This window comes from Pygoscelis adeliae, unplaced genomic scaffold (assembly GCF_000699105.1).
Source record: "Pygoscelis adeliae isolate BGI_AS28 unplaced genomic scaffold, ASM69910v1 Scaffold145, whole genome shotgun sequence".
In the NCBI taxonomy this organism is placed as follows: domain Eukaryota; kingdom Metazoa; phylum Chordata; class Aves; order Sphenisciformes; family Spheniscidae; genus Pygoscelis; species Pygoscelis adeliae.
In genome coordinates this window covers 2,401,788-2,429,365 of record NW_008824866.1, presented here as the reverse complement: position 1 = coordinate 2,429,365, position 27,578 = coordinate 2,401,788, and the positions used below count along the sequence as shown (strand labels likewise).

At 37.6% G+C, this 27,578-nt stretch overlaps 1 protein-coding gene across 1 annotated transcript in view; it reads right to left on the bottom strand.

Annotated features, from left to right (window-relative positions):
- RAD54B (RAD54 homolog B (S. cerevisiae)) overlaps positions 1–27,578 on the bottom strand; it is a 65,855-nt gene that overhangs the window by 3,759 nt on the left and 34,518 nt on the right. Inside the window, exons 3-13 of the mRNA XM_009324420.1 lie at positions 20,840–21,040; positions 17,403–17,690; positions 14,709–14,871; positions 13,781–14,006; positions 8,173–8,380; positions 7,491–7,630; positions 6,605–6,895; positions 5,045–5,220; positions 2,563–2,824; positions 1,206–1,272; positions 692–892 (exon numbers count right to left, since the gene is read on the bottom strand). Of these exons, the coding sequence (XP_009322695.1) occupies positions 692–892; positions 1,206–1,272; positions 2,563–2,824; positions 5,045–5,220; positions 6,605–6,895; positions 7,491–7,630; positions 8,173–8,380; positions 13,781–14,006; positions 14,709–14,871; positions 17,403–17,690; positions 20,840–21,040 (2,223 nt within the window). The remainder of the gene's footprint in view (positions 1–691; positions 893–1,205; positions 1,273–2,562; positions 2,825–5,044; positions 5,221–6,604; positions 6,896–7,490; positions 7,631–8,172; positions 8,381–13,780; positions 14,007–14,708; positions 14,872–17,402; positions 17,691–20,839; positions 21,041–27,578) is intronic.

Here is a 27,578-nt window from a genome sequence, read left to right as displayed (position 1 = left end):
AAATTAAAATGGGTAAGATGTAAACATAACTTATGATATATATATTTTTTTTTAATCCTGCTCATAACTTAAACCTATATACCTGTATGCAGCAAGATATTAAAACAATTTTGATATGCCAAAAGAACAAGAGACAGGTTCCTACAGAAAGGATAGATGCAAATATTTGCCACTTGGCTTTACAACTGCCAGGGGATCTTCCAGCATTTCTCAAATAACTATTTTAATCATCCTGTATCAGCTTTAGTTAATAACTGTGAAATGAAGGCTTATATTCAGAGATCTGGCATAGATCTTCACCTGGTATAGCTGTCCTCAGATAAACAGCTTTTGAACTAGCCCTTACCAGCTACTCATTACCGTCCTTGAATATTTAGAAACAAAACACCATATAGTGTCATTTGGTTGTAACGAATCACTAGTTGAGCTGGCCATAGCTAATTCAAGGAATTAAGAGGCACGATACATGAATTGGTTGTTACTGCAAGGAATGAATCTTTTCTCCTCTTCATCTTGTGAAGGGCTCCTATGGATTAGAAAAATCAGCTAATATCAGGAAGATCCCATAATGAACCTCATTACTTCAATCCTATTTTACTGAGCATCAGAGTTTTCTCCAGTGACAGTCTATATGTTCAGAATGGATGTTCTTCTTCAGCAATGGCCAGAGATAAATGAAAAAGAAACTCACTTTGATGGTCTTTCTTTCCCATACAGTCACACTCAAGCAAGTCATGGGTAACACAGCTGGAATCTTCATGAAGAGTAAAGAGATTTCTAAGCTCCTCAGTGGAAAAATGGATGTGTTCAGATGTCTTGGAAAGGTCTACAACTGCCCCAGAAAGGTCTTGTTTGCTGATCTGTCTTTGATAAATCTTTTCTTCTATTGAGCCTGTATTGGGGAAAAAAAAAAAATAGATACACTGGGATAATTTTTGACCAGTACTTGTCAAGAAGAAAAGTCAAATCCATTTCTTGATAACAATATTCATAGGAAATGCTAAACCACTATTTTCAGTTATTCAAGCAAAAGCAAAGCAAAGGCAAATAAATCAATGTGATGTCTCTATTTTAACTAAATTCAGAACAAATAATGTATATTTTTAAAGAACAAATGATTTCTAAAAACACTCCCTCCCTTTCTTTTACAGACAAAATTTCAATAGCAGTCTCACTCTAGGGTATGTTTGAACACCATCTCTGACCTGTGGTTAGCAGTCTGTAGATATATACAGTATGTTTCTGACCATCTCTCCACACTCTAGCCATTGCCTGAAGAAAGCAAAAAGATGAAGAGCATTAGCAGCCTACTATACAATGGTATTTCAACTAAAACTTTTAGCCTCTGCTGATCAAATTACCAGTTCTGCTAGCTCATTCAAAAAGATGTTGTCCAAAGAAAGCGTTCCTCAATAACTGTCTTTGACTGTTTTTATAAAAGTCTTCTGGTTTTAACTGTAAATAATTTTGAAAATATAATTTACTTTCTGCCATTTATGCTCCCCTTTCTTTCTGTGTACTACAGTAGGAATGTAGGGGTTTCAACTCTTTCCTGCCAGAAATCCCCTCTTCATATTTGTTTTCCAAGCATTAGCAACTGTTTAATATTTCAGGAATACTCATCATTCTCTCCCATCTCCAAAATTGTTTTTTGCCACAATACATCTTTAAAAATGTCTTTTCCATTTCTTTTAAAATTTTTCAAACCCCCTTTAATTCTTAAACAAACAAAATATCACTGAGTACTGCTACATGATTTTTTACAAAAATGCAAGGGTTACACCTGCATACTGGGTACAGGTTACCCACAACATGGTTTGCGGTCTTTGGCAACCTGTAGCAATTTTGACTGATTTAGCAGACTGTGTTTCAAGCAACAAGACAAGTGACCACATGCGGGTACTAATTCGCACTTGGAACAGGAGCAGGACCAAGAATGAGAGCTTACTTCAGGTATTAAGCACACAGATTACAATAAAAAGTTTCTTACTGCGTTTATAAAAAGATTTTTTTAAATTGTTATCGTAAAGGACTATTTTAACTGAACACTGTTATGCCAACTAAATAATCCCTTGAGGCCAACAGTGCCATTACAAGAATAGCACAGCACTGGCTTGTTTTCTTTCTTTTGGCATCATTGCCACATGATTTTCTCATTCTCTTAATTCTGATCAGAACCTCTCCCTTTTTCTCAGGTATTGCAAATTGACAGCAACATTTGCTATGCAGTCTAATCGTGTTTTTCTTTTCTTTTTAGAAACACAGCCACTTTCCAGTTAAAAAGAGGTCAGGAAACAAAGGGGATATATGACTCACTCCTCCAAAGAAACCAGAATTTAATCTTTTCATTTTTTACTGCAAGAGGGCTTCTAATGATCCCAATATATATGACAGAGAAATATTTCTTCTTTTCTTCTCAGAGTTTTCCTTCAGTATTCTACTTGTCCAGATGCAATGTGATAATTGAGTAGCAATAAGACGTGTAAAGCCAAGCATTTCAAAATCAATCACAAAATCATTTGATGCCCACCCCAACCCACATGTACACGGTTGTTATCAGACCTGAATATCCGTAGCTGGATTCCAGTCAATATCATACAGGATCAAATGAGATGCTCCGACCAGATTCAGTCCTACTCCGCCAGCCTTTGAACTCAGCAAAAAGATAAAAGCTGGACTGAATTTACTATTAAAAGTATCAACAATCTGTTGTCTCTGGGAAACAGGAGTATGTCCGTCTAGTCTAGTGTAAGAGTATCCATAATGTTTGCATGTCTCTTGTAATATGTTTAATGTCTGAGTATAATTGGATATCAGTACGACTCTGTCAAACAGTAAAAACAAAGTTACCTTATCATCTTACACCTTGGTAAAGTTAAAGTCCAATAACAAATTACTGAAGACATCTAAGAAAATAAAATTACAAGTCAAGCAAAAATTACACATCAACCTGAGGTTACGCATATTTCCTAAGAAATAAAACATTTCCTATTAATTTGAAACACATACTAGATTTGGATGCATTATACCTACTGTCAAGCATTCAAATGTTAAATAATGAATGTTTTCCTTCACAACAGAATTTAGCTTAATGCACAGATTGCAGGGATCCAGAACCAACCACAAAGATTATTTTTTTTTTTTAAATCTCTATTTAAATAGCTGTTGTTAAGGCAGCATTTGCAGAGGGTGTTGTAGCAGCTAATAAATAATATATATACATGACTCCACTTACTGAAAAAGTTACTGTGAACTTCTATAGACAATCTCAGAAAATTCTAATAAACAAAATCATCAAAGTCAAATAGGAAAGCAGTGACTCTTTCCTACATTTTATGGCTGAAAAGAACTGAGATGAAGGGTAGTGAAAGATATCCCAAACAATATAGTCTGGATTTTTGGTTTTGGGTTTTTTTAAAAGCAAAATCAGCCTGATCACGTACACTAATGACCCATACTATGTCGGTGTTTCTTCTCTGAAATCTTGACTAAGTAAGTTTCAGAGATCTGCAAATCTAAAATTTCTATCCTCCCAGATATTGAGGATGATTCTACTGAGTGGACAAAGAAAGATCTTTTGAATTTAAAGAATAAGTAAAATAATAAGGACAGTTAGGGCATTTTCTGCCAGATCTTGTTTGGAGGTCTTTTATAAACTAAACTAAACGTAACAAATTCCATCAAAGGTGCTCCAGTTTTTAAAATAATTTTGATTAAAACAAGTACTGAAGAACTAGACAAATAATTTCAGGGAAAACCTGATAAATTAACATTTCAAAATTGTTTTAAAGTATTTTTATTATTACACTTGACAACTGAACTATATCCAAGAGTTGTTTGTAAAGACTTTGCAAGATTGATCCTTTTTGTCAACCAACACCAAATTCATACCTTTGTTGTCACTCAAAAATAGAATATAAACTTCAGAAGAGACTGGAATTGAGTCTATATATTGCAAAAACTATTTAGTACTAATGAGAGCAGAGAAACAAAAAAAAAAAGAAACATGAGCAGCACTGAATTAAAGCAACAAAACTTTAAAAGGTGTAAAATAATGCCTCAACACCAGCTGTAACTCAGCAGCTCCTATAGCAGTGATACAGGGAGAGGTGCTTTTTCCCGATACCCCTGTTTCTTTTGACCTACAAGAAATAAAGCCAGCACATTTAGACATTTAGCTGTCACTGGTTTCAATGGATGTTAGGCATATGAAGTCCAACAATAGGCTCAGCTTTCTGATTTGTAAAAAGAGAGCATCTTCAAATTCCATTACATCAGTGCCAAGAGATCTGCTGTTATTTCCCACTACTGAATTACAGCATGTCCTATTTAAGCATCAATTTAAATAAAAACTAAATACTTTTGGAATAGCTGGGCTTTAAGGCATGAGTCCATAAAAAAGTTATCATGGGACACAAGGTCACGTGACATTTCCATGAATCAGCAATTGCATAGCAACTAATCCTGTGCATCCTATTACCCCATGATAAACAGAGGTTTTCCTACATGTCAGTGGCATTTACCACAGGGGAAATAAGCCGTTGCTGTGCAAGTTCGTCTGTTGAGACTGGTTACCCCGAACAGAAAAGGCAGCAAGCACTGAGCCGTTAAACATGATTAAAGAAGAAATAACTTATAATCTAGTAATTAAAAATATTTTAGTGCAATTTAAAATATTTAATACATTAATACATCTCCTCAGGGAGATATAAAGCATTGGAAAGTCTCTGCAAGTAAAGATAATATGTCACAGTCCAGGGCTGTAGCAAACTATCTTACTTGCGGGAACTTGGTATAAAAAATACAAGTATCTTTATCTGGAAAAAATACGAAGAGCAGCCTTGAAAATTATGTCAGCTGCAAATCCTAGTTTAGTAATTTAACAAGGAAGAGCCAGGAGTACAATGCATAAATATACTTGGCACCTCTGCAAACAGTTGCAATGCCTTTATTTTGAATATTATGTCCCCATGCATTTGAAAAGCAAAACAATATCCAGAAGGTCACTCCCATTATCTCCCTTTTACCATTCATTCACACTTGCCTTTCGGAAGAGTTGAGCTCATGGATTGCTGCTAACAACTTCACCAGCACCTGCAATTTTCCTGAATCAGTTTCAGAAAAAGTGTCCAAAGTATAATCTTGTGGAAAGGCATCTATTAGACCTTCATAGAGGCTGGACTCATCATGTTCATCAGACATAGGATCACAGCTGTTCTCCTATTGAAAATAAAAGGATTCAAGTTCCGTATCCCCTCTAGCATGTTTGGGGTTTTTTTAAACTTTGCTATATTTTTATTACAAAGACAAAAGGAGGCATCAAAAGCTGCCACAAAGCAGTGTATCATGTGAGCACGGCAACCTCCCAATACTGGATTGAAAGCACAGTTTTAAAATACTAATAGTGTTTATTTTGGTTTACACCCTCTAATCTAAGATATTGTTTGCAGCTGAGTAGAAAGTTGAAAGATTTAAAACTGAAAAATGTGGTTTACTTCTACTTCTCTACTTAAACAACCACACAGACATACACAGCAAAGCCATATCTAAAACTTGGGGAGAGGGGGAAATCAATACTCTGTTTATTCTTTCTAAATCACATAATACCTTATTATGGAACTTCCCAGTCATTGACTTTTTTTAGGAAGATGCTGTCATTAAAATTCGGTTATGCAACTGGAAATAAAGAAAAGCTAGCAAGTAAAACCAACAAAATAGAAGAAATACAGGTAATATTTTGCTTTTGAAAATTTGAAAATCAATGTTTCACAGGGAGGAAAAAGCCAAACTACTCAAATGCCAAAACCACAATGGCAATAAATGACTTGCACATATAGTGCTTTCCATCCCTGTAGTTTCTAAAGGCTTATGCTTTCACTTACAAAAATTTTCTAATGCTTATACTATGAAATAAAGGCAATGAACTTTACTTGGCAGTGTTGAAAGTTACAGGGAGGTCTGCGCTGTGGACATTCCTACAAAGTCATGAAGTACATCTTTTAAGAAAGATTTACATTTCCACCCACCTTACTTGGACTTTGACTAGTGGCCATAGAAGTTAGTATTACCGAGTTCTATCACATTATTTGTCTATAGGAATGAGAACATTTCTATAGAAATAACGAGGTGTACAGTGTGATAGAATCCCAGGAGAAGTGAAAATGGAGACATCTAGTACCACTGATATCTTGAGCCTGCAGTTCCCAGTGTCACTGAGCTTGAGAGAGTGAAATTATGTGGACAGGTTTCAGAGGAACCAGCAGACAGAGTACACAGAGTAATCTCTAGCTAACAGTGTTCTTTGTAAAATTCACATTTATATGTATTTTTACAAATATTCAGAGACGAGATTAAGAGGGAAAATACATGAAGAACAAGAAAATACCATAAGACAATAGGAAACTGGTGAGATACCTTCCCTGAGTACATTCAGATTTCCTAACATTTATATATTTGAAAGCAGATCTCCTAAAGCAAATTGTATGTGAGAAGAGAGTATGGAAATGGCCTTAAGTAACATGCACATTGACCATAACATAGTTTTAGTGACCTTCACCTGCTGAAATGACTAATTGCGGGCACCCACCCCCGTGCAAATAGATACCTTTATAGCTTTAAACAGAAGACACGGATGATTGCAAAGTTTTTTCAAAGCTCCTATACATATTAGGTGAGGACTGTTTTCTAGCCTGCCTTGTAGACAGGACCTAATAACTCGAGAACTAAGCAGTTTTCGATACAATTCAAGTTGCAGTGCTGTTGGTCGACAGAAGATTATGCTCTCCTTTTTGGGGGGCAGAAATTTGTTTATAATCTCCTGTGTTCTCCTTAGAATAAAGAGTCCAGTGAGGCGTGTGAGTTCTGTTGCTCTTTTTTCTCCTAATTCCTTTTCCTCCTAAAAGAACAAAGCACAACATTAATGATAATCTTACATTTCATCACAATAATTTTCTGTATGATTGTAATTAGGTATTTAAATAATGTTTTAAAAGTATGATACCACTTTCTGACATGGGACTGTAATGACCAATTCTTCTCCAATTAGTACCACGGCATTAGCTTAGTTCTAGGTCTGGTTTCTAAAGTCTTAAACAAAGGAAGATAATGTCCCAGAAGACATCCAAGGCTTGAATTATATTCTAGAATTTCTTGAGATGCAATAAAATCGTGCAGATTTTGCAGTACTGTGGAGAAACTAAGAATGAATAAAGTATCATCACATGGTAATGCGCATGGCATTTCTAGGAATGCAAGGTGTCGAAAGAACAATTTTTGCCTGCTAATTAATAGGCAGCTGAAATGACATGATCTCAACATGCATGTACTCCTCCTGCTCCCTTTGGAGAACAAGTGAATTTATTTCAGATAGGAAGGTGAAAAGCTTTTGCTACTATTAGTAGTTCTGAGCTTCATTTTATTCCATAGAAAGCAAATTTCACAGTGCTGTCTATGAATTTTCTTCTATAACTGCATTTTTTTTAATAATATACCTTTGTTGCTGAAGGTTCTCTAGATCTGACAATCGGTTCCTCATATATCTTTCTATATGTGGATAAAGAACCAAGTACTCCTGGATTCACAAACTCTATTAATGCATAAAATTCTTGCAAGTCATTTTGGATTGGAGTACCTGGAAAGAGAAAAAAAAAAAAATCTGCATTTGGTAACTTTTTCTTGAAACTGATAGAAGTACAATTGTTGAATGCAGGGTTTAATGTTGAGAATGCATCTTGAAAACAGATGTTTTGTTCCAATGTGAATTACTCAGAGTTCTGAGTTAATCTAAAACTTTGTCATAATTAATAAGCTACTGTCCTTCTAATTAAACAGACTGCACATCTAATTGTTTTGACAAAGGAATTAAAAAAAGTCAAGTTCTAAATCAATTTTATTAAATAACTACAAAGGAAAACAATGAGTGTATGCAAACACAGTCCAGATACCCTTATAGAAGTTCCCAGGCTCCTTGCCTGCCCCTGAAGATAGACAAATTTTGCATTTATTTAAAAAAATCGGAAATAATCTGTTTTTACAAGACCCAAGATTTGTGCATTTAATACCCATTGCCAAAATTTATACTGTGCTCCTGCCATACTTACAATATCTTTTTCCTTTACCACAACCTAGCACTATTAACATAGTGAAATATTAAGAGTAACTATAGATACTAACCAGTGAGGATAATTCTCCTCTCACAAGACAGACTAGTGAGGGCTGTAGTTGTCTTAATAGAGCTATTTTTCAGACGATGACCTTCATCACATATTAGGAGGTTAAATTCTATAGCCTGAATTTGATCCAAAGATCGCAGTAGCATCTCATAACTGATTATCATAACTGAATAAAGTGGAGAACCAATGAATTCTTCTACTTTGTGGTCCTGCAGGCATAAAGGAAAACATATCGTACAACTATTTCTTTGGAGATTGCTCATCATATCCCTTAAACATCCAGTGTCTACAGAAATTTTTTCTAGCACGACACAAGACATTTACTATCTCCTTCCTGAGTTTGGATTATTGATTCTTTCCTAATTTGCAAAGGAAATAAGGGATCTGATGCAGCAATTTAGAGTTTTACCACCTCATTAAAAGAAAATTTATTATTCTTTTAGGCTTTCAAATCCTCTGAGACACATTACCATGAAGGTGAAAAGCATGGGCTCCCTGTAACAGCTTCCCAGTCCTGGCATTTAGGTAAGCTTCAAATGAGTAATTGAAGCCAAGATAATGAAGAGGCATAAGTAGCTGCCTGTACATTCACTTTGGGATCTCAAGCTGCAAGGTGCAGTAATGTGATCCAGTAGGAAGTTACCACATTCTACCAAAATTCCCCTTGTAGTTTTAAATTGAATATGATATTAACTTTGTTACAAGCCCTTAACATTGATGGCTTGGCCAACAGGTAAGGGCAGCCTGGGACTCAGAAAACAGATCCTATAACCCCAGAAAACATGCCTGTCCACTGGTAAATAAATGCAATTGGTTTCTAAACCCTGTATTACTGGTCAGAAAATGTCTGTGAGCCCCTCCGCTCTTATGTACCCTTCAATCCCTTTTCCTTCAATAGTAGGCATCAAGACTTTTGTCTACTGAAAGAAAGAGACACACTAAATAAAAAGTCTCCTGTCCTGGTTTCAGCAGGGATAGAGATAATTTCCTTCTTAGTAGCTGGTACAGTGCTGTGTTTTAGGATGAGAATGATGTTGATTTTGGATTTAGGATGAGAATGATGTTGATAACACACCCATGTGTTAGTTGTTGCTAAGTAGTGCTTACACTAGGTCAAGGACTTTTCAGCTTCCCATGCTCTACTGACTGAGAAGGCTGGAGGGGCACAAGAAGCCGGGAGGGGGCACAGCCAGGACAGCTGACCCAAACTGGCCAAAGGGACATTCCATACCATGGGACGTCATGCTCAGTACATAAACTGGGGAAAGCTGGCTGGGGGGCCGCTGCTCAGGGACTGGCTGGGCATCGGTCAGCGGGTGGTGAGCAATTGCATTGTGCATCACTTGCTTTGTGTATTATTATTATTATTATTATTATTATTACTACAACATTATTGTTGTTGTTATTATTCTTTTATTTCAGTTATTAAACTGTTTTTATCTCAACCCACGAGTTTTTCTCACTTCTACTCTTCCAATTCTCTCCCCCATCCCACCGGGGGTGGGGGCGGGGAGTGAGCGAGCAGCAGTGTGGTACTCAGTTGCTGACTGAGGTTAAACCACGACATCACCGTAATGTGACAGGGAACTTCTTCCAAAAAAGTTTCCTAGAAATAGTTACATTTCTGTGCAGACTTGTGAATGTACTAGGATTGCTTACCTGTCTTGCAATTATATGTAAAAATGGAAAAATCTACTGTGGGCACATCCTTCACCTTTCTGCTTGGCTCCAGACACTAATTCCCTGCACGCTCCTTCCTATTTCCTAATGGTGTTCACTAACTAAGCAGGCTATGGGTGCAGCTGACAAGCTGAAGGACCTCTTTAATTGTGAAAGCAAATCAAGCTAGAGCCTCAGAAGGTATTTGTGTTTCCAAACAAGATCAATTACCAAACATAGACAGCTAAGTCTGGAGCCAGATGGTGTAATACATCGTAAAAGCAGCACCACTTAATTATCACAACCTTTAGAGCCTCCTAGCAGGTGATTCAGATGAATCCATGGGCCGAATCTGGCACATTAACCTCACAAAGTACCTTGTGGTAGATCAGTCCCCACATGCTGCTCATGAAGAGGCCCAGCACGCAACAGAGGAAGCAAGGAGTAGTGAGGAGCAGGTAACAAGGGCATGCACCGATTTCCCCAGGTGTTTGGATTGGACCTGAGCATTCCTGTTGTTTCCAGGACTGTAGTTAACTGCCTATTTTCTGGCCAGTATTTTACTGCTGTTTTCAAAATAGGAGCAGAAAATTTCCCAACACAGGAACAGAGACACAGAGGAGCCCTGTAGACAACACCCAGTGTTGTCCCTGCCCAGTATTCAGGCTCCACATTGCAGTCCTGAAGGCAGAGGCAATGCCTCTCTGACCTTCTCTTGGGATGGTCAAGCATCAGAAGATGCCCAGGGTTCAGAAACCATTTTCTTTTCCTATACTTTCAGGCTGTGAGCTGAGACTACGAGGAAAGTGCTGAGGCACTGGGGAACTGCCCCCAACGTCCCTCCCCTGGTAAATCATCAACTCTTCTGGACTGTTTGAACCCCTTAAAAAAAGCAGGAGACTCCTGGCATATTATAAGCCCCCTGCAACCAAATATAATATATTGCCTGCTGTATATAACAACAGCAGTGGATGATGGACTAAAAATTAAAATAAATTTACAAGCTTATTTCAAGTAATTAATTTATCCTCTTAACTGGCTGCAAGATACGTATGTATTATAGCCTCCATTTTCACAATTACCCAAAGTGACTTGACAGGTTTAAGTGAGTTGCCCGAAGCCACATATGGAGCAATTGTCAATCAGTATTAGAGCTCCATAATGTCCCAGACTTACTCTTTGAACAGACCTTTCTTTGCACTAGTCCAAATCCAATGTAGCCAGAGAGGTGTAAATTAAAAAATGCTGAGTCATGAAGCAATGTAAACCTTTAATTAATTAATTCTCCAGATATTTTGACTTAAAAACCAAACCAAAACAACCCCAATAGAAGTGATACTCTGCAAACAGATAAAGGAGTTATTCTCTCAAACACATCCCAAATGCTGATAACATGGATTAACAAGACCTAAATGCAACCCTTGTGGGGACGCCTTCAATTTAAAAGCAACGTCCCGTACATGACATTTGCATTTTAGTAGAAGTAAACTGTAATCACATTTTAAAAGCAGATAATGTCTGCTTAGACAGAAGAGTTTTTTGAAGAGTCTATTACTGAAGGGTTAGGATCAGTTTGTGGTGTTTCAGTGTGAGAGTGAGGAAAACATGCCTAACACATTTTAAAAAGTCTGCCAGTTCTTTAAATGTATTCCTTACGGCAAGAATAGAAAAAACCTTTGAGACAAGCTCTTCCTTTAACTTATACTGGAGAAATAACAGTATGGTAATTGCTGTTTTTCCAGAGAAGATAGACAGTATATTATTTTGAAATACCTCGTTATACCCCAGGCAAGTCATATTGTGTCTTCCTTTTGCATGACAATATATTCCTTGCTATTTGGGAACACAATCTTAAAAGCTGCTGAGTGTCCTCAATCCAAACGGCTCCAACGAGATGAGTAAGAATATTAAAGTTATTTAAATTAAAAGAAAATGAAAGCTACTGTCATTTTCATTTAAATTAAAAGAAAATGAAAGCTACTGTCATTTTGAGTCATAGTAACTGTCAGCATATGCAGGGTTTCTCCTCCCAACTTTATTGATAAAAACTGCAAGAAAACATTCAATTATTTCTAACTACCTTTTCAGATAAAAATGTTGCCATACTATATTCTGCCTTGTATCCACTTCTTTTAGAAACTTCCATATTTCTCATCCTAACCTATATTACATTACAGTTCCTGACAAGTCAGTTTGCTTCATTTCCACATCTTGAAACAAGTTACTAAGAAAAGCAAATGATGCAAAGAGCACCTACTACATGTGGATTGTCCTTAATGGAACGTGAGTAGGCTCAGTAATTTCAAGGGTTTGACAATAATGAGTGGAATTCAAAGAAATAATTATTGTTACAAAATTTTGTATGCTTTACAAAAGAGTTTAAAAACAGTTTGAAAACTTCCATTTCATCTGAAATATTCAATCTTCCATACAGACAATAAGGATAATGCAAGAAACTAAAAGCAAATCTGGCTGATGTAAGAATCAGGTCATCTTTAGAATGAAATACTACTTGTTTCTTCAATCTACTTCTATGGAACTATTAGTTTAAAAAATAACTTTGGAAAATAAATACCTTTATCTTTGTTGCAAGCACCAATGCAGATACTGTAAGTTCTCCACTTCTTCCCAGTGGCACAATTCAAATATATAGGAGCAAGGAAAAAGTAGGAGTACAGCAGATTGCTGAATGTACATACAGAAACTGCAGTTTGCTAAACAACTTCTCTTTCCTTTCTGCTATGAATGCCCACTCCATATGGGCATGGGGACCAGAAGTCTTAGGAAAAGAAATACTGGATGGTAAATTATAAAAAACAGAGCTTGAATCTGAAAGCTTCAGAAATGTTAACGAAGGCATGAGCAAGTCTCCTGTTCACAGCTTCACGAATGCCGGTCCTGAGGGGACCCAACCCTCTGACTGAGATATTGAGCCATGCTTAACGGGAAAATTTACATGGCAAGAAAGCCTTACAGGATAACCAGAGCATGATGGAGCTCTCCTCCAGAGAAAGCCCTCAGTCAGTGATGCTACAGCCTCAATCCTTGAACTCCCTTGTCTTTTACTTGGCCAGGTGCTTTCCTGCCTGATGTGGTCAATAAAGGTCGCTGAAGCACAAAGTCTGTGCTAGAACTTTTAGTCTTTGCAGTAAAGGACGGAGAGACTTTTGTGTTTCAAAAACAAAGGCAAGACCCTACAGGTATACCAAGGAGATTAAAAGATTAAATACTTTGTCAGCACATGGGATTCATCCAGGCACTACAGGAACTTGGGAGTGTCATTACCAGCAGGAACAGCTCCACTATAGGAGGGGACAGATATCAGCATCATCCTGCTTCTTTATCAAGATTTGTACTTGTCTGCATTCTTCTAGAGACGAGAGATATGCACATTATCTAACACTGAGACTCTAGGCTTGGTAACTCGTAAGACTTTAAATCATCCCTACAGAAACCTAATTCTTGACAGTGACAGTAAAGGGAATAACCTTCTGAAGTAACCTGAAACAGACAGCCAAAACAAAGAGGAAAAAATTTTCAGTACAGAACAAAAGCAACTACCACAGAAACGGAGTACAAGTCAGTCAAGGTAGATGCTCTGGTACCTAATGCAGGGAAGGTGTGCACTTTGACAGACAACAGAAAGCTCCTTAAACTGAAGAGGCATACGGAGGAGCATGTCACCTTTTACACTTTCAAAGGTGAAGCCTGGGGAAAGATGAGACAGACATATGCTACACAGTCAGGTGAGCTTGAGTTATGACCTGGTTACTGACAGCTAAATGCCCCTATGGACAATTACCTGAAGGAGAAATAAAGTATTACAAATAAATATTAATAGAGAATTGCTAGTTTTAGTCTCTGGTTGAAAAAAAAAAGAAGAAAAAAAATCACAAGTCCTATATTCTGAGCCAAATATCACCTAATCCCCTTTTGGAAATAAATCTTACCTGATCAACTGTAAAGACTTTGATCCTTTCACTTCCCAACCATTTCTGAAATTCTTTTTTCCAGTTTTTTACCAGACTCCCAGGGGTGACAATTAGTGCTCGCTTTAGTACAGGTTTGCATCCATAGACCCCTTGACGCAGAAGAGTCCAGACAAGTGCAATGCATTGCAATGTTTTTCCTAAGCCCATTTCATCAGCAAGAATAGCTCCAAATCTGCCACTAACTCTGTAAGATATAATTAGGCAATGGTAACATTTTAAAAGACAGATCTATAATTATTTACAACTGGTTTAGGGAATTTCTTCTTGTGGTTGTTTTCTGAAGTATGAAGAACCTATTTATACTTATTATGCTCTACTGTAGTTTTCATTCAGTTATACCAGAAGACTTTAGAGTGAAATTCCTCATTTTCTAGATCAATGCGTGAGTCCTCCAAAACCAAATAGTTTAAATCTGCTTTTAGAATTAAAATTATTATTTTTAAAACTTGTATATACCTTAAGGAATATGACTTGAGAAAACACTTTTGAAAACAGTACTGTATTTTTTCCAACAGGTTGGTATAACAGCTTCTTTATTCTAAATACCTGAATTATAAATTATATGAATAATTATGAATTACATGAATTATAAATCCCAGAAAGCAGTGTTCTTTACTATGGGTTAGACTGTATCCATGTTTACAAGACTTGGTATTTGCAGTAGAACTGACAGTGCACTAGCTTCTCATCACATCTGGCAAAGTCACAGCAAGCATGATGCTACATACAGGTCAGAAAAAACTTGTGCAACCTTTACTGGGGGAAAATTACTAATATTAATTAATTGAACAATTGCTCAAATCTTCCCATTCAAACTGTCTAATTTCAAACATGAGCATGAAGATATTACAGGTATTGAAAGCCAAAAGGATAATTATCGTCTTACCTCATTCCCATTACACATTCGTATAGAAATATAATTCCTTCTTTCTGATGTGGTCGGAGATTATTTGTAATGTAAGGATCCACAACTACATCCACCATAGGTAAACCAGCCTTATTGAACGTCCACTGATGACTTGCATTTGGTCTTGGCATAACTAGAGAATCTTGAAGTTCAAAACATGTGCAAGTATTGCACAAAAACATTATTTTTAGTCTGTTAGCAAAGGGTATTATTTCTCTAACTCAGCTACAGAATATTCAATGATCTAATGACTGTTAAAAATACTGTTTAATATATTGACCATTCTCAGACAGAAAATGCATTTACCTACAGAGCATCTAGATAGCCTCCTAAATAAAAAATCCTTTTACAGAGGTTTCCCAAATAGTTTGCACTTTTCTCAAAGGTAAAGGTGACAAACTGAGAAATCTGAGTATTTTTTTATGATGAGGTGAAACTGCCTACCTAATAAATGTTGCATGATGACTTTGAATGCATAGAGTTAAATCAAACGAAGTTCTAAAAGGCTTCTGAATGGAAAGTTTAAGAAAAAGAACATAACCAATGTCCTACACTACATTTTAAGGGGATATTCTTGTAGCTGCCCAGAAAGACAAAGACTTCTCTGCCTGAGAAACAGAGATAAAAAGACAACAATTTGTTACAAAAAAAATAGGGAAGGACCGAGAGTGAGCTGACAAAGGCTACCACAGTGCATGAATAAAAGAAGTTGACAGATTTGAAGACATACAGAGGCAAAGAGAGCACAAAATATTGGGCTACATCTGAATAACAGTTTTGCTTGCTATAATTTGTTTACAAACTCTGACATCATAATTTTGCTAGACAATGTCCATACTGGGTTGCTTATATTGATGCTACGCATCCTCACTGAAAAGTTGTATTGTCAGAAGACAGAATGAGAAAGCAATTTATAGTATTTTTATGTCACTACAGTAGATCTATATTGATAATTTATTCATGGGAATAAGTTGGTTGAAGGGTTGTATCATTCGGGGAGATTTTGTTTCCTACTGACAAAGGGCTGAGTTCCGATGGATTACATCAAATTGCATGTGTATATATATAAGAGCTAATGGTGACAAAAAGATAACTTTTCTGACAAAATTTTGCAGCCTCAGAGATGGGGAAGAAACAAGGCTTGGATGAGCAATGGACTAAAAGCTTAGAAATCATATGTGGAAGATGTGGCTTTACATCTTTGTCACTGTGCTCTGTTCTGCTGAGCACGGGGATAAATGGCTTTCCATTTTGAAGAAGCTGCATTTTAATCAGCTATAGTCATAGACCTCAACATGAAAACCTCTGACTGTTCCAATACCAAGGACCTGGTCTTGTAAAGTATCTCAGTTACTTCTGAAAGAGGTTATATGCAACAAGACGTTAAATAAACTATGTGATTCTCCTGTGTAAGCAACAATAATGCCCAAGAGTCCAACCTATTGATGTGTTGAGGGCTCTCGAAATCTCATAGGAGGCACTCAAATTCACCAGAAGAGAAGTCACGGGAGACAACTAGAATAAAATTTAGCTTTTTAACAGACTAGTGCAGAAACAGCAAAGAAGTTAATTTGAGTGTTGAATATATCATCTCTTTGCCAGATTTTAGGTTACAAAGCTAATGCAGTATCATCTTGCAACCACAGGAAGGGACATTCTTAGATACAATGTAAGTATACAATTCAAGTTGAATTCAGACCAGAAGCTGGTGTTAATAAGGCCAATGACAGGGCCAACAATGCCCTACAAAAGGGCCTGTGATATCACTAATTAGATTAAGATTTCATTGTTTATTTACATAGCAGCCAGGTAGCAGCTTCGAAAAGTCCCATAGTATCAGGATATGAGGTAAGAAGTAGGATGGAGGTATAACTATAGTAAGAACATAGAACAAACTTGTATTTTTTTTAAAATATGCATTGCTCTGCTTAGTAACATTTCTTTAAACTCATTTTTATCTTTCATCCGAAAGATAAAGCCATCAGCAGAATATAGCTCCTAAATGGTTTGTTACTGACAGACAAAAGAGTACTTCTTGCGTAGATAAGCAACGCCACTTCCTGCAGCTATTAAATGTTTACACAATCCCTCTTACACAACTGCTTAACCAGCCTGTTTCTATGCAATTTGTGAACTCTCATGGCTCGTGGTACTTCTAGCATCATAAAACAAAACTTTTATTCCAAAATGTATCTGGTTGAATTTGGGCAGCGTAGTTACAGTTGCTGGCTGTGACGGATCAGGCACTGTCAGAAGCAATTCTTTGAATCTGGCTTAACTTCTCTATTACTGATCCTCCACTGTAATTACTGTGCTGCCACATTATGTCAGTGCTTCACTGACCCCAGTGGGAAGTTGGAACTCATCTAGAACTTCTAGCATGTGTCAGACTGTTTCTCTGATCATTTTTTTCTTGGCAAAACTCTCAGAAACCACTCTAACTTGTTTCTACAACCATCTGTAACAACTATGAGAAACTTTATGCAGTGCAGAGCATTTCACTTGTTAGAAACACACATGATAAAATCCTAACATGGTATTGATAGAAACACTAGTTCTGTATGTCAGAAATACTTTAGTAGTACATTGTGGAACAAGAAAATTTTGGTTACACATTCAACTTTTTTTGAAAGCCAGAGGATGCTTAAAGAAACTTAAAAATCTGAATCTTACTTGAAGCATTTGGATCGTGGCGAGGTTTGTAGCTTTGAGAATCTTTGAGCATGTTCTCTTTAGTATTGGATTGACAGACACTTTTGAATGGTTTGCAGAATGGTTTCATATTAGTTTGAGATAAAGCAGTTGGGACTGTGTCATGAGTCCCTATTCCAGCCTGAAAACACCTGCCACTGCTGAAGTCATCTGCTGAAATTACACCCATCACTTCAATTTCTTTTCCTCCAACCATCAGTGTTTGGCCTTCATCAAGACTGTCTAGCTCTTTAGATTTATATCCAGTACCTAAAAGAATATAAAAATTTAGCAATTAAGACAACATAGCAAATACTACTTCCTTAACATCAGTACTCATCTGCAGGAAGAAAAAACAAAACTGTCAACAGGTATTTGATTCTTAAGCATTTGAATTGTTACACATATGAACTCAAAAAGCCTTTCTCTCCTTAACAAGAGTTTCACATTTCAATGCTAATAATCAGAATTAGATACCAGACTATCTAAGCAAATATTCTATCATCATCATCTGCAATCAGTTCTACTGAATGTCAAATATCCATTTAAGGGAATTTACCAAAAACAGCCCTGTATCATAAAAACTAGCAGCTTGCCTTAGTTTTAAACTTTCTCAAAACTAATGACCATTCTTTTTCCTTCCTTTCATGCCCCGATATGAACACCACTAGCCCCTCTTGCTGTTGATCTAGACAGAATACTTGACTTCTAAAATAATTCTAAATTAGCTTTTTACAATTAAGGACTCATATGCATCTGAAATCTTTACTTCTACATATGCTCTGAAACATACATGCCTGATTTTTGCCAAGACTTATCAATCAACTCAATAGTTTGCTCATTCAAAAACCTATCCGGGAGCTGACGAATTTTTCTATGCCCCCTTAGGGACTCTATCAGGTGGGCATTCTCAGAGCAGCTACCACATACTATTAGTCTCATTACAGAACACAGCGGCAGCTGCCAGTTTCTTTTAAGAGAAAGAGTGGTGGTTCCTTCTTTTAAATAGCATTCTAGTGGTTGAAGCTCTCACATAACAAACGGGAGACATACACAGTTTCTTTTCTTAACTTGGGGAGGTCAAAGCCACATTTCTATCTCAAAATTAGAAACAGGAACGTTTCTTTACCCCAGTTGTTGAATTTGTGCCACTTTGAATAAACAGGCTTGGATCCTTAGTTGGGCCAAAAAAATAAAAAGCATGACTGTGTAGACCAGCAGTTAAAGCACTCAGCTGTAAAAGAGACAAAACTCCCCAAGGTTTTACACATATTTTATCCAACAAACAGTACATAGAAAGACTGCTGGGAGCTGTTTGAAAAGCTCAGGTCTCCCACTTCTAGGAATGTGCCTTTCCCAAAGGGTTGGAAGGTGAAGATCTGGATTTGAATTCCTTTACGAGAATAAATTTACTGAGGTGTTTCACAGTCTAAGCAAGTGCTGAAAAATAGTCTGGCCAAAAGGGAAAGGGAGATTATTTTTCTTCCCCTCCTCTAAATGTATGCAAAAAGCACACAGTGACCCTTGTTTGGGTCTTGAAATAAGAACACTTGCTTTCAGGAAAGAGCTGAAGATGCCAGAACCCAAGAGAACACACATGCCTTCCTAAATGAGGTGCCTGGAGAGGGTATTTATGACCTCTCCTTTGCTCTACATTTTTGTTTTCTGTTACTGCCTCTACATAGCCTCAAGCTCAGCATACTGAATACAGGTGTATCCCTGTGCAGGATCTTTTGGATTACGGTCTGAAGAGTCTAATTCTAAGACATGATGGGCTTTAAGGGTAGATGGGAACTTAGGAAAGGCAAAAAACAAACCTACAAAGCTCAAATGTTTATGCAGCTGCCAGAAATAATAACTGTTTCTATAATATATAGCAAATTACAAGAGAGCACTTCCTAAATTCTTTGTAATACATTATTAAGGAATTAGGACATTTGCAAGAGAGAAAAGCAAGATGTTCTGCTGCCTTGAAAACAAGCTACAGCCTGTGCTGGTTTTCGGTTCCCATGCACCTTCTTAGATCCAGTCCTGGTATGCCTAAGTAAAAAAAAAAAATCTTCCTTTGCCCTTTTCTTCCCGTTTAAAAATAATAATCTTGGATGCTCATTCACATTCACTGTAAACTTCCTAGTATTAAATGCAATTTTGGAGGTAAGCACCACTACCAGACCTTTCCTTCTCACTCGATGGGCTTGTAGAATAACAGCAGAAATTTAAAATTTACATTGCTTAAATTGGTCAATTTATTATTTTCTTAGAATCAACGAGCATTGAAAGCAACTCCGAATGGGCAAGTTAGCACCAATGGCATTGGTATCATTGTGCTCCCTGACACCATTAAACACGGCAAAAACAATTTTACCAGCAAAAATCAGAATATTCATTTTTCTATTGTGTTTTCTGCTAATTCAAGAAGACAGGACTTGAGAAAAACACAAGAACAACAGGGTGGTGGCTGATGCATTCCAGGCACTACTCTCTTTCTCTCTGCCTTTTTCAAAAACAAGCGAGACTGTTCATATATTGCTTTGCTATAAATAAATTCAAATTAACTTCTAAGTCACAGACTGATTTGCAAATCAAAACCGCCTGGTCCTGACAAGGCTTACAATGTCATGATTGTAACAAAAGAGCACAGAAGCCACCTCAGCCCTATAATTAATCAACTTAGGTTTTGTAGCAACATTGTCCAATCCTACTCCCTTACAAAGTATCTTTGGCTCAGTTAGCAAAGTTAATTCTTGCTTTGCTTTCAGTAAAAAATCATTGCTTCAAGTTGACTGCAACTTATAGTTCGCAAGTCTTATTTTTAACTCTGATATCAACCCAAACTGTGTCTTACAGCAGCAGCTGCTGCTAAAACTACAAGACTAAAAATTGCTACACAGTTGACTTTGGCTTGGCTGGAAAATGTTGCTGTTTGCTTGTCTTTCCGACAAAGATAATATTTTTAGCACAGACCCAACCTCTGAGGTTCCCAGTTGCCATACTACTGACCGGCATATCTGCAAGGAACTTACCTGTATATTTTCCCCTAATTTTAACACCTTCTCCAGTGCATTATGGGAGCAACCAAAATCAACTACTCATCCCTCATTTGGTATCTCTGCTGAATTAGTACAGCCGTTCACTTCCAGATCCTCTTCTTGGGCTAGCATTTGGTATTTCTGTGAATAATGTTATTCAGCCTGCCCCAGCCTCCCCCACGCATCTGCCTTACATATAAGAAATATAAAGCTTTCTTGCCATCTCCCCTCCACCTTCCCCCCCAAAAACCCTACTGTTTTTTCATCCTGTGGTTGACATCGGTATGGAGAACTCTAAATTATCTAAAGAACTCTAAATTATCTTGTTATTCAAAGCACAGTAATTTTAAGCCAGTTGTTCGTTTACACAAGTATGCAAATCTACAGTACCTCTTCCAATGTCTTTGCCTTCCATATCTTTCAATATTACTGACTTTCCCTTTGTAATAAGAACAGCATCGCCTTCCCACTTCTTGTGCTTTTTCTTTGATGCCTTACACCACACAACACTGAAATATTTTGCAAGGCAGTCAGGTTCTTCCTGAGCTGATTCTTCCTTTGCTGTCCCTGATGTTGGCAAATACTGTGCATCTAAAAGTGAAATAAAATAACAAAGAACATCTCAGGTTCTCTTGACGAAGCGTACAGTCATTTGCATTTCAAACAAATCAAGGACAATCTATGCATTTCATCTTATATAAACAAAGTGGTGTATTTCCTGTCCTGGGGCGCTTATGGTAAGTTTGGACTGAGACAGAACAGCACATAAAGCCTCATCCTGAAATAGGAACCATTAAATTGTTTGGGAAAGTATGCACTTCCAGGAAAAGCACATTACTTGGTACATTAGTAAGTGAGCTCCTGATTTGACATACATACAAGATGATGAGAGTGGAGAAGGAATAAAAGGAAAGGCTGGAAAAAAACAAAAGGGAAATGACCATAGGAGAAAATGAAAACAGAGTCCTGGTGAGATGGTGCTGGGCAATGTTCTGGATGCAAGGACAGGAATGCAGAACTCAAGAAAGGGAGCAAAGGAGGCCAGTAACCAGATCTGGAAGTGAAGTCATCGGTACTAAGTGGCATAATTGTAATAACGCAAAAGATCATTTCAACTCCTTTCCTTATACCCTTTAAAAATAAGTAATTGTGCAAATCTTGAAACAGACCATCTCTTGAGTTTGCAGCAACTCAAATGTTGTTACTAGCCTTAGATTGATTTAGATTTGTCAGCAGTTATCTAATTATAAGTCACAGATGTGACAAAAGGCAGTTAAAAAATCATAATAGAACAGACAGCAGTTGATTATAATATCGATTAAGAATAAACACATGCTTTCAGGAGTTAGCAATCTGGCATAAGTAATGGTAGATAAGTACCCAGCATTACCTAAAGGAGTATCTGTAGCATTCCTTTTCAGCACATGCACAGCTTCAAAGGGAGAATCAGACTAATTTTCATTAAAATACCCTTGCATGCTGGTTAAAGGCTTAAATCGGTTTGCTCCTTTGATTCCATCTGGGATTCAACACTATACAAATCTGTTACAAAAAAGTGCTTATGTCACAGACGAACCTTTCTAAAATTTCCAGGTGTGCTGATATTTAAAGGAGAAGCAGCAAGAGTAAACTTTTGCTGGCAATAATGGTCCAATAAAGAGGCAAGCTTATCACTTCAACATTGAGTCTACATATTCTTAAAACTGCGAAACACCCGTAAGTTACATGCCTAAAATAAGTGCAATTTCTCAGACTAGCATTTACTAAAAAGGTATTATCTCAATGAAAAATGCTATATTTATTGAATAGAACTTTCTTCCCAAAGGTCTCTAAAAGTTTTGTTGTCTGTACAGAACTCTGTGCTAACACAGTGCCTAACGTAGATAGGATTTTCCATAGGTGGATTTTTCTTCAGGGCATTAGCCAACATCTGTGGTGTTTCATGCGACAGATGCCCCCATCTCCAAGGGGTAACAGAGCAGCTACTGAACACTGACACACTGCAGAAAGATGAGAAAACGGAACAGAGCAGCTCTTTTTGAAATGCAGGGAATTCTTTGTTGATGAAACCTGGGAAATGAGCCAGAGAGCAAGAATAAATCCTTGCAGTTTTGCAAAAAGGTACAAAGGCTCTATTGGATCTTCAGTAATCACAAGTGATAAGATTTAGAGGAGCAAAGGAGAGAGGGGGGGAAGAGAGAAAACCCACACATTGCTAAAAATACAAAAGACTAATTTGATTCTATATTGTGTTTCTAATTGTAAACTGATTCAACAAGACAAATACAAGATTGTTTTTCTCTTTGCTTTTCAAACTGATTCTCTTAGTTTAATCAGCAACTTCTTTCCTCCTATTAAGATTTTACGTAACTGTTACTGCAAGAACTGGAGATTTCATTGCAGAATTTTCTTCTTCTCTCTCTTGGATGGCCATCCATAAATAAATGACCACCTCCTTGCCTCCTCCACTGACCTCTCACATGCGTTTGGTGACCCCTGAGATCTGTTTTATGGTCATTGCTCTTTTACTCAGGGAGTCCCGCGTGATGTTATCTGAATCACCAGTAGATTAACTTTCAGGTCAATAACAATTCTTCAAACTCTTCTTATCCCTACTTCATTTAAAATAATAAGAAAACCAATAATTTAGAAACAGAGCTGGAAACCGCTAGCGTTTTTAATAGCGACTTTTGCCGAAAAGGATTTCCAAAGCAACCTGCCCCCAGTGAGAAGCAAACGGGGCACCAATATTCTATACAATGCTACCATGTTCCTATGGGAAAACTGAAAAATAACAGCCTCTGCAATGCTCAGATTTCTTCCCTCAATTTGTCTTCTGAATTATCACAATTTCTGTTTATAAAAATACCCAATAACTATTTGGTTTTATGCTACATAAAGTATTCTCCTTTTACCTGTAACTACAGTATAGTTTCAGATAAAAGTGTTAAGGTATTTTTCTTTTTTTAAAAATTAAACATTTTTATGTAAAAATAATTACATCGTCTCAAAATTATCTTCCATAGAATTCCCTTGAAGAGAAAACGTAAACCTGTTCACTAACAATGCTGATTAGGTATTTGCATTCAACCTTCTTTTTATCTTATCATTTTTGTTTGTATTCAACATCACACCTATTTAACTTCAAAGATTTATTCCAGTACAACAACATAATATCCAAATTCAATAAATACAGTGTCAGAAACTTTTCAGGAATTGAAATGAGAGTGGTATGTTATGCACAGGGACTAAGTTCAGTGTTTGATACAGGGGTACAGAAAGCCACGCTTTCAACAGTAAAACCCTTGCTGCTCACTGACCGTAGATAGTATCTTAAATAGAGCTGGGTTTGCTGACACCCTGGAAGGTAAACTGCAATTGTAAATTCTGAGCTCTGCTGTTAATCAGTTTGGACTGAAAATAATAAGTAACAGGAACTATGTGTACACCACAGTATGAGAAAGATCAGGAAATCATGCCCACTCATTCCTCTCCCAAACAGCAAACCGCCCAGCCTGGGAGTGCGGTTTTCTTAACCATGAAGAAACTCTAGCAAGTGGCATGTCTTTCCTTGCAGAATGAAGGGCTTGGGAACTTTAAAGACATGGCTAATAACGCTTTGAAAAGCTTCCACAAGTAAAAAAGCTTTCTCTCTCGGGTTGAGAAAGCAAGGGCTTAAGTTTCAAGATATAAACGATAGCCTACTTGATATGAGGAAAAGTTTCAGCAGCCTCAGTAAGGTGATGATTTACAGAAAGCGGGCCAGGATCCAGGAGAGGGGATGGGGGAGCATTCCAATGGCAAACTAGTTTAACCAGTTTCTGATGAGCAAGATTTAGAGAAAATGCATCGATTAAGTACGTTAGGTTACTCCCAATGCACCAAGAAAGCAGCTGCATTATGAAAGACTACAAAAGGTAACTCAGACGTGCATTTTCAGTAGACTACACACTGTAGCTTGCAGCACTGTAAGTATAGGCTACCGTAAGGAGTGCGGCATGCTACAGCGAGCAGGGCACTAGACACCTCGGCCTGAGGTGTGGTTTAATGGATGGCTTAATCCCATCCAACTGCAGGCTGCTGCCAAAGCCCACGAGCTCACCTTTCCTTCCTTCTCCCCCTCTGCTTCTCATCCACCAGCTGCAGGCAAGCCAGCTCAATGAATCCCATCAGCAACTACAGTCAATACAGGGAAGGGATATATGCAGTTTGGAACAAGGAGACTGGGAGGCTGCCCCTTTTTTTGTGGCAGCTACTGTTAGGTTGGGGTGATTTTCAAACCATGGGACCTGCCAAGTTACCCAAGTTACCTCCGTACCTGAACTTCCCCGTTGTCAGCGTGTATGGAAAGATGGGGAGTTTTCCCCTCAACCGCTCTGAATCTTCTAAATAAAAAGCAGTCACAATGCAAAAATTACAATTTAAAAAAGACAACTTTGATTCAAGTTGTGCTGTATGGCGCTAAGGAGTAATTAAAAAAAGAGACGGAGGCAGAGCAAAAAATCTGGACTGAGGTAAAAGGAGATTTGGGCTCTGAATGAATCACAGCCGAAACTCGATGGCAGCGCCCTGCTGCAGCCCCTCTGCACGCGTGCCATCGATCTGCTCCACAGAGCCAGCGTCATCTCCAGCTTCTGAGCAGAGGAAGTAATCAAAAAATTCCTTAATCAAATTAATTCATAACATTTAGAGAACAGATGTTTACCTAGTAGTTAAATGTCTTGTTCCATATGAAAGATCTGTACGTTAAACACTCCTAAGATATCCCAGGAATATTTAAAGAAATAGGAGACAGAGATAGCATCATCCTTCATTTGCAAAGCTGTTTCAGTCTAATGATAAACTTAATACTAAGCTAACATGTAAATGTGTATTAGTGTGCCTCAAAGATGGAAAAATACGTAATAACTCTTCTCACAGCACTTCTATGAGACTTTTATGAGGAGTGCAACCAGCAAGAGTCAAGCTGACTTGCCTTAAAACCATAGGAATCAATGACAGCTGGGATTACATCTCAGAGTCGCTTGATTGCAACCCAGTGCTTTGTACCCCTCTTTCGAACACAAAATGTGTATGTAATTCATCTCACACATATCAACATCGTCGGCAAACTCACCTAAAGACTGCTATTTCAAGCAGGAATACTTCAAGAATACTGAAACACATCATTGTTTTACATCCAAAATTATTTTTAAACAAAAATGCAAATTATCAAAATTTTTAAATATTTTTAAACATCTGTGTTAGTCACTTTATACGCATATTTTTCATCTGAAATTCCAATCAAACTAGCCCCTAGATTGCTGAACATGCATTACTATGCGGATCTCCATTAGTAGATCTTACATAGCTGATAACTTTGCCAGGCCTTCATCAGTCCATACGTCTTCCATGCTAGCTGTCTCAGTTTAAGCATACATATTCACACACATGCATGATGTCCATAAAAACTTTCAGTGAAAGAAAAATCACTGTTTATGAGAACAAAAATCACAGATTAATGCAGTTTTAGTCACAATAAACTATTATTCCTTGTAGAAGTTCTAATAACTCAATACCCTGGAGAAGAATCTAAAAATCTGGGGAGAAGATAGTGCTTCTTTTTTCTTTTGGCTGGGGTAAAACTTTTTCCATTCCTGAAAGCTAAAAGCTCTTGGAAATAAATGCAGTTTGCACATTCTCTGCAGCTTAATTTCCTGAGGATTACACACTGGACATGCTCACTGAGGCCAAGAATAGCTTTCTCTGTAGTCACAGCTCCCACTGCTCAGACCAAAGCTGGGTCTCTTCCAAGCATGCCAGCAGGGAATTTCTCCTGGTCCCTCTCCTTTGGAGACATCATCTCCCCTCCTGACACCAACCAGGGAAAGATGGCAGAGGGGACAAGGACCAGCTACAAGGAAGAGCAATTTGGGAGAAGCAGTGTGAAAAGAAAGACTACCGCTGGAAAGGAAGGCTGATGTTAAACCAGTAGAAAACTGACAACTGGGTAAAAGACCGTCAGAGCTGGAAGCAGAGCACGCCAGGGAAAGGCTAGAAACCAAGCACGGAGTAAAAAGAGTAGGAAGACAACAGATTGTTTTAGGAGAAGGGATGGGGAAAATAACTGGGGCAGACTAGGACTGGAGTCCAGTGTTAAGAGTCAAGCAGCAGAGAGAGTGTTGGGATTTTCTGAGCAGGAACTGGAGCAAGAAAAACTTACTGCCCCTCATCTCTGTCCCTCAAAATTCAAGGTTCACTAAAAAACATATGGCTGGAAGCCATCAAGGGAAATCAAGGGAAGACTTGGGAGGAAGAAATGAGAACAGGAGCTGATTAGACAGTGACAGGGAAAATAAAGTGAAAAGTGACAGTGGAAGAAACCAGCTAAGGACAACATGGCATTGCAACATAAAAAATGTTAAGCAGGTCAGCCCAGAAGGGCACTCAGAGCAACCCAACCTCCTGGTAACAGGGCCCACTCCTCTTCCCCCATCCTTCTAGTTTAACTTTTTCCCTAATTCAAATTTTAAGGCTACCAAGGTAGTCTTAAAAGTAGTCAACATAAAACTATTATAATTGTTACTCTGTTCCATATAATTTTACAGAACGGGATTCAGCAGCTACTCTCCATGTGGGTAGGGCTGGGAGAGGAGAGCAAGGGGACATTTAGGTGCAACATAATGAGATGGAGGCAATTAAGCTTTTGAACTGGATCCATTTGACTGATCGTACCCTGCAAGACAAACCCAAATCAGTTCTGAGTTTAGGACTGGTGAAGAACCCAGAATCGGGCAAATAATTTCTAGTGGACAAATCGGTGAAGGCAAAGCAAGAGCTAAAGCTTGGATCATCATATTGTTTTCCCCCAAGTTCCTTTGGTACTTTCTGCTCTTCAACTGAAAAATTTTCACTCTTTCAGTTTCTTTGCTGTCAGCAAACACGTGCAAAACTCACTGGGCAAAACACTGCACGTCACTATATTAACGGTCTACACTGAATTCAGTGACCTCCTAATGCAGTCATTCACTTTATTATCCCAAAGGGTAAAGATAAGAGTTTCAACCTTGCCTGTCTTACATAGACGAAAACATCAAATTATATGGAATAATCTGTTTAGAAATGTTAAATTGCTCTAAAAGCCAAAAGA